At 54.5% G+C, this 7,548-nt stretch overlaps 1 protein-coding gene across 1 annotated transcript; it reads left to right on the top strand.

Moving 5' to 3' along the window:
* The first annotated feature begins 599 nt into the window (after window positions 1-599).
* On the top strand, window positions 600-3,404 carry EGR1 (early growth response 1). Its single transcript, XM_075715236.1, has 2 exons — window positions 600-834; window positions 1,117-3,404. The coding sequence occupies exons 1-2, from the start codon at window positions 600-602 to the stop codon at window positions 2,412-2,414; spliced, it is 1,533 nt and encodes a 510-aa protein (XP_075571351.1). The 3' UTR covers window positions 2,415-3,404.
* The last annotated feature ends 4,144 nt before the right edge of the window (window positions 3,405-7,548 follow it).

Here is a 7,548-nt window from a genome sequence, read left to right as displayed (position 1 = left end):
AATCGCCATATAAGGAGCGGGAAGCCTCCGCCGGAACCGAGACTTATAAGGTTGTTTCCTAATATGGAAAGCGCAGCGGGGGCTTCCGGCGGGCTGGTCGCGGCGGGCGGGGGGCCTGGCACCCCGCGCCCCGGGGACGGCGGCGCTGCGGCAGCGCTGCGGCGGCGCTGCCCATAGCGGGGGACAGGTCCGCAACGGGCGCGGGGCTCCCAGCCCGGGGCGGGCGGGGCCCCCATGGCCCGGCTTTCCCCGGTGCCAGGCGCTGACGCCAGGCGGGGTCCTCCATCCCGCATCCATATTAGGGCTTCCTGCTTTCCATATATGGCCATGTACGTCATGGCCGGGGCGGGCTGCGGCCGGTGGGACCCGATATATAGAGGCGGCTGCGGGGCGGGCGGGGAGCCGAGCGCTTCCAGCGGGCAGAGCCGGGGGGAGCCCCGGGCGGGCGGGCGGGGAGCCGAGCACTTTCAGCGGGCAGCGCCGGGGCGACCGCGGCGCAGGGCACGCAGCAGGGGACGGCCGCCTCGCCGCAGCCGGCCCGTCCGCCGGGCCCGCGGCGGCGGCGCCACCACCCGTCAGAGCCCGAGCCCGGCGCCCTCATGGCCGCGGCCAAGGCAGAGATGCAGCTCCTGCCCCCGCTGCAGATCTCCGACCCTTTCGGCGCCTTCCCGCACTCGCCCCCTGCCATGGACACTCACTATCCCAAGCTGGAGGAGATGATGCTGCTCAGCGGCGGGGGCCCGCAGTTCCTTGCCCCCCCCGGGGCGCCCGAGAGCGCGGGCTTCGGCGCCGCCGGCGAGCCCGGGGAGCAGCACTTCGAGCACCTCGCTGCAGGTAAGCGCGCTGGCCTCTCCCGGGCGGGCGGGGAGTCCCGGTCCTCCGCGGGGGCAGCGGCGCCCCTGTCCCGGCGGCTGCGCGGGGGGATTCTCCCGTGTGCGTCAGCGGCTCCGGGCTAGCTGCCGCTGGCGACCTGCCAGCGGCGCTGCAATATGTTACGCTCAATTATTAATTAACCAGAAGCAAGGATCTGGGGCTGCGCTGTGTGGGGATGGCTCGCGAAGCGCTGGCAGCAGCTGCAGTGGCTGCTGGAAGTAATCGCTATTCCTCTCTTCTCAGACACTTTTCCCGAGATCTCCCTGAACAACGAGAAAACCCTGCCAGAAACCAGCTATCCCAACCAAACGACGCGACTGCCACCGATAACCTACACGGGGCGCTTCTCCCTAGAGCCGGCCCCCAACAGTAGCAACACCTTATGGCCAGAGCCCCTCTTCAGCCTCGTCAGTGGGCTGGTGGGCATGGCTAATGCACCTCCCACCTCTACGCCTTCTTCATCAACACCATCCTCCTCCTCGCAGAGTCCCCCTCTGAGCTGTTCTGTCCAAGCCAGCGAGAACAGTCCAATTTATTCGGCTGCACCAACTTTTCCCAATTCCAGCTCTGACATTTTCCCTGAACCGCAGACTCAGTCCTTTCCCAACCCCTCTGGAGCCCCCATCCAGTATCCACCTCCAGCTTACCCGACTGCTAAGACTAACTTTCAGGTGCCAATGATCCCGGATTACCTGTTCCCTCAGCAACAGGGTGAGCTCAGTCTTGTTCCGGCTGATCAGAAGCCCTTCCCGGCCCTTGAGACCAGAGCACAGCAGCCTTCCCTCACGCCGCTGTCCACTATTAAGGCATTTGCTACTCAGACTGGCTCCCAAGAGTTGAAGACCCTCAACGCTAATTATCAGTCCCAGCTGATCAAGCCCAGCAGGATGAGGAAATACCCGAACCGTCCCAGCAAGACCCCTCCTCACGAGCGACCCTATGCCTGCCCAGTGGAGTCCTGTGACCGGAGGTTTTCACGGTCCGACGAGCTAACGCGGCACATCCGCATCCACACGGGACAGAAACCTTTCCAGTGCCGCATTTGCATGCGGAACTTCAGCAGGAGCGACCACTTGACTACGCACATCCGCACACACACGGGAGAGAAGCCATTTGCCTGTGACATTTGTGGCAGAAAGTTTGCCAGAAGTGATGAGAGGAAGAGACACACTAAAATCCACCTTAGGCAGAAGGACAAGAAAGTGGAAAAGGCAGCTCCAGTCTCAACTGCTTCCCCAGTTCCTGCCTACTCATCGTCTGTGACTACATCCTACCCTTCTTCCATCGCCACCACTTACCCCTCGCCAGTGCGCACAGTGTATTCCTCCCCTGCTCCCTCTTCCTACCCCTCTCCTGCACACACCACATTCCCATCTCCTTCTATAGCAACCACTTACCCCTCTGGCACTGCCACTTTTCAGACCCAAGTGGCCACCTCCTTCTCATCTCCAGGGGTCACCAACAATTTCAGCTCACAGGTGACCTCAGCACTTTCAGACATGACGTCAGCTTTTTCTCCAAGGACAATTGAGATTTGCTGAGATTTCCTTCTGGAACAGGGGAATTCACCTTTTCCTTTGGTACTATCAGACACGGAGTCTCCAATTACTCCCCCAACACCACACGTTGCAAGGCTATTTAACTTTTCTTTAAACTTCAGCTGCCTGAAACAACTGCCGTTTAAGTTTTCCACCTCTGTTGAATGACTTGATTTGCATGGACTGTGGATCTAAGTTCAGTATAATTTTCCCCGTAAACAATAGTCTTTTATTAGGAAGAAAGGACTTTTGATTAAGTATGTAGCTGATGTAAATTGTACATGTGCCATGGTTTTGCTTTCCTTTAGGTACTATTGATGTGAAAAATCTTTGCATATCCATATTGTATTATTTGGAGTTTGCAGGGCCATATTTTGTAAATGTTAATTCTATTTCAGTGACAATGCTGTAATGAGTTTCAAACTTCTTTGGGAACAGCACTTACTGTATTTGAGCATGTTAGAGTGATGCTATGTAAATATCACCTGATGATACACTCACACGTGGCAGAAGTTTTGTTTTTAAAGTTACTAGTCTTGGTGCCTTTTTGTGAAGCCTTGCTGACGTCATGCATTTGTGTGAATGGATGCTTTGCATCTTGCCTTAAAGTGAAAGGGATGTTACTCAAAGAATGTAAGGGAGAGCAGGGAATGGGTGGGGAGGGGAGCACGAGAAAGCCCTGGGGGACAGAATGTAAGCAAAAAAAAACCCCCACACCTCTCAAAGTCTATTTTTGTTACAAAAATGTAAATTTATATATATATATATATATTCAGGAGTTGGAACGTTGTAGTTACCTACTGAGTAGGCAGCAATTTTTGTATGTTATGAACATGCGGTTCATTATTTTGTGGTTTATTTTTACTTTGTAATTGTGTTTGTTAAAATGAAAGTGACTGTCTGGCTTCTAAACACATCGAATGCGCTTTCCTGCCAATGGGATATTTGGTGTACAATACCCTCAGAAAAAAATAAATAAAATATCAAATCGTGTGGACTTCCACATTTTCCTTTAAGTTGCTACATAGGGAGACTGTGCTGCAGCAACCCTGACTCCTTGAGTGGCTGGGAAGTAAGGAGCACTGCTTCTCTCCTGGAGAAATACCCGCTTAAGGAAAGGAGGGGAGACCAATCACTCCTAACTCCAGTTGCTCGCAAAGGCATGGATGGCGCACATGTATCCTTGCATTAGGTGCACCACCTACTCTTTTGAAGTGGCCACGATTCCTGTCTTCTGGCTTCTCCAGAAGCATGTGAGCTAATCTTAGGAAGAAAACCAATTCTCCCAGTGCTGAAAATGAGGTTTGAAAATGAGAATCTCAACTGTGTGTGCAAAGGTAGTCAGAAATCTTACTGAGGGCAAGATAATAGAGCAGTTTCTAGGCTGGAAATACAACTAGCTCAGTCCGAATGGCTGGTTGAAGGAAGGTAGCCCTGCTCAGCTGAGGGCTGTCATAAGTTCCTCCTTGACACAACACGGGGCACATAAGTGCGTGGGCCTGATAGCCTTTAGTACAGATGTTTCAGCATTTATAGGAGAAAAGCACTTCCTTACACGGTGGTTTGAAATACATTTCAGGGAGCATGTGAACTCTCTGTAGAGTGAATTCAGAGGAGTTTGCATCCATGCGAACTGGCGGTGCAGGTACAGAGGAGGGTTCTGGTGCCAGTCCTTTCCGGTGAGCTCTCTACAAATCACTGATGTTTAGGGCTCTAAGGAGCTGGGATGCAGATATAAGGCCTTGATGAATGCACCTGGCACAGTGTAAACTGGCAAGCAGTTTACAGCTGCTTACACAGCATGCCCTACTGCTTGCCAAAATCGACCCCACGGGCTAGGAAGGGCAACTGGGGCAACCTGCTGAAGCCCCTGGGTTAGTCCTTCTTCTTGGGGATGCAGCCCACACCTGGCAAATGGCAGCAATTCTGGAAGATACCTGGGGTGAGCAGTTGTTAAATCCCAGCCTGTCATCTCTCAGGCAGGACTGTCCTCAGCGGGTTGGGACAAGCTGCGGGGGGGGGGCCTGTGCTCCGTTGTAACTGTGCTGGTTTGTGCCTGCAGAGCCGGGTGCGGTCTGCAAGCTGCTAACAGTGACTTTGCAGCTGGCCCTGCTGGGCCTTTTCAGAGAAAAGCACTAGCTCTTTTCAACCCAAGGGGCTCCAGCCTCCAGCCAAAGCAGATTGACTGGGCAAGCAGAGTATGTGGGTTTACACTGTCTGAGCATGGAACTCATGTCAGAAGCCACAGAAATGTACTTATAGGAGATGAGACAATGAAGAAGGGCCTTCAAATGTGATGCTTCAAAGAAGGAAGCAAATAACATTATGTAAAGCTAACCACAGAATTTTTTTTCCCACCTCCGGTTCCCAAAGTCAACAGCAAGATAAACAGCTGAAGTCAGCCCAAGCCCATTCTGATCTGTGGGCCCTGCTCTGTAAAGATGTTTCGAATAGCATAGTTCAGTTGGAAGGGACCTAGGGCCTGCAATGATCATCTAGTCCAACTGCCTGACCACTTCAGGGCTGATCAAAAGTTAAAGCATGCGATTAAGGGCATTGTCCAAATGTCTCTTAAATACTGACAGGCATGGGGCATTGACTACCTCTTGAGGAAGCCTGTTCTATTTGACCACCCTCTTGGTAAAGAAACGTTTCCTCATGTCGTCTGAACATCCCCTGATGCAGCTTTGAACCATTCCCATGTTTCCTGTCCTGCTACTGAATACGATGGAGAAGATAGCAGCACCCCCTCCTCTCTCCCTCCTCAGGTAGCAGTAGATGTTGCTGTCCTTTCAAGCTAGTCTCTGCTAACTCTTGGCCTAGCCTTCTGGAATTCTGATTGTGCTAAACAGTGACCATGTGGGCTCTCAAGCAATGCCTGATGAGTCTGAGAGTGTCCCAGGTTCTCCAGAGCACTTTGTACAGAAATGAGCAGTGATGATAATGGCCACGCCTAAAGAGGCAGCAAAGAAGATAGGTGCTCTTTGGCGTATCGTGTGCAAAGTGGGCTGAGTCAGGCAAGTGTTGCAGGGCTATTCAGGAATGAAGGCCAGAGCACCCTTTCTAGCAGCAGGGCATGTCTCTGAGGTCTGGCTAGCCATCTTCTGCGCACAAGACTGGCCTGTGGGTGCCAAGGCAGCAGTGCAAGGGAGATGATGGGATCTGCAAGGCCCCTCTAGCTCAAAGAAACGCTGGTCCTACTTGCCCCATGCTCTCTCTACTTTGTGATGACAGAGCCTTTCAACTTGTGGAGGCCTCCAGAAATCCACCCTAACACCCCCCCCCCTACCCCCACCCCCCCCCCCCCCCCACCGGTCAGCCCCTTAGGCCTTCTCTTGAGGGTGCTGCAGGAAGCTCCCCAGTACCATGGGGCCTCTGGTTTGGGGAAAAAAAAAAAAAGAAAATTTGTAAAAACTGCTGACATATGCCAACCAGGGCCACTTTCATGCAGACACCCTTTGGCGTAACTTCCTAGAAAGTGCTCATAATTTATGCTTTGGCATTTGGTCTAAATTGCAGCGACTTGTGCTTTGCATTTGCTGTCCCTGTTTACAACATAAAGGAAAGAAAATGCATGGGGTCTTTCGCTCTACTCTATGGGCCTTCGTCCCATAAAATGAAATGAGATTTCAAGGTTGAGAAAACATTGAACGAACATTTTCTGCAAGACCTTTTTGTTTGCTCTTGGTCTGAAGACGACAGGATTTCTGCTTATTGTTTGCACCCAGTCTAATTGGGAGGATAAGTAGGTCTCAAGGAGGCTGTTCCCAGGGAAACAGCAGGTGTTGCCATTGGCCGGGGAACCCCCTCGCCTTCTGTGCAGATGAAGCCCCAAAGCTGCGCAGGAAGTGCGGGGGGGGGGGGGGGGGGAGGAGGAAGCGAAGGCCTCTTGCTTTTCCAGTCACTGGCAGAAAATCCATTTGCCTGAATTAAACCTCAGCTGTTTGTGATTTAAAGCCTAGCTTCAGATCTGACCACTAGCGACAGGAAAGGCCGTGCGTCACCGCCGGCGGTAGCCCAGCTGGTTTCGGGAGGCACCGCGGGGACACGCCGCGACTGCTCGGGGAGCGCCGGCCGGGCCCCTGCGCCCGCGGGGCCGCGCGGCACCGCGCCAGCGCCGGGAGCGCGCTGGCGGGCGGGGCCCAGTCACGCGGCCGCAGGGCGGCCAAGGCCGAGCGGAAGCGCCGCTCCCGCGGCGGCCGGAACCGTGCCGACCATATTTGGCGTTTCCTCCACGCCTTTTATGGCACTTCCGAGGCCCAAAAAAGGTGTTTCCTGCTCGCGCCGCCTCGGAGCTGCGCCGCGGAGCCCCCGGGAGCCCCCGGGAGCCCGCCGCGGAGCTGACTCCCTCGCCTCCTCGGCGGGCCCGTCCCTGCGGCCGGGCGCGGGTCGCGGCCCCGCACTAGCCATGGGCGGCCCGGCTGGCGGCTCCGGGCAAGGGAAGCCTCTGCGCCGCCCCAGGCCGAGCGGCGGCCCCGGGGCCTTTCGGACGCCCGCTCGCGGCGCGGCCCTAGGCAGCCGCGGCTGGGCGCTGCCGCCTGAGGGCCTGCGCTCCCAAGGACCGTTGGAGGGCAAGCGGGCCTCTAGCGTTTCCTCGCTGCTGGTTGCTGTTGCGGTTTCTTTAATAGGGACCGAGTCGCTCTGCCTACACGCCTCCGAAATAGGTAGGATGCAGTTTGACCTGGGGAGTAGTGAAGAGGCCAGCGCCCTTGTCCACCCAGGCTTTTGCTCTGTACAGCCTTTCCATAAGCTGCTGTTCACGTGGGGAAGCGTGGACAATCCTTGTCTAGGTGGCTGTTTTGTGCGTTAATTACGCTAGAAAAAATGATTCTTTGTTTTTCTTTCCCCCTAGAAATAAGGAGGTAACAACTAGCTCGGGCATACTTGAAGACCCCAGTATCCCTCGTGATGTGCTGTGTGGCCTGTTGCATTGTGTCCTCTTGTGTTCTGGAAATGCTACTGGAGAATCCATATAAAACTGGTGAAATGCAACTGTTAAAGCTATTTCTGTTGTGAATTGCTGTGAATTGCTCTTACAAAGTAGGTCATGGGCCCTGGCTGACTGAAGAGATGAGACTTAACAAGGAGACTAGAGAGCTGTAGGCAGAGACTTTGGAGTGAAGAGGTGTGTGTTTGT

The sequence above is a fragment of the Pelecanus crispus genome, chromosome 8 (assembly GCF_030463565.1).
Source record: "Pelecanus crispus isolate bPelCri1 chromosome 8, bPelCri1.pri, whole genome shotgun sequence".
Classification (NCBI taxonomy): Eukaryota; Metazoa; Chordata; class Aves; order Pelecaniformes; family Pelecanidae; genus Pelecanus; species Pelecanus crispus.
The sequence above is the reverse complement of the archived record's forward strand: the minus strand, read 5'-3'. Positions and strand labels throughout refer to the sequence as shown.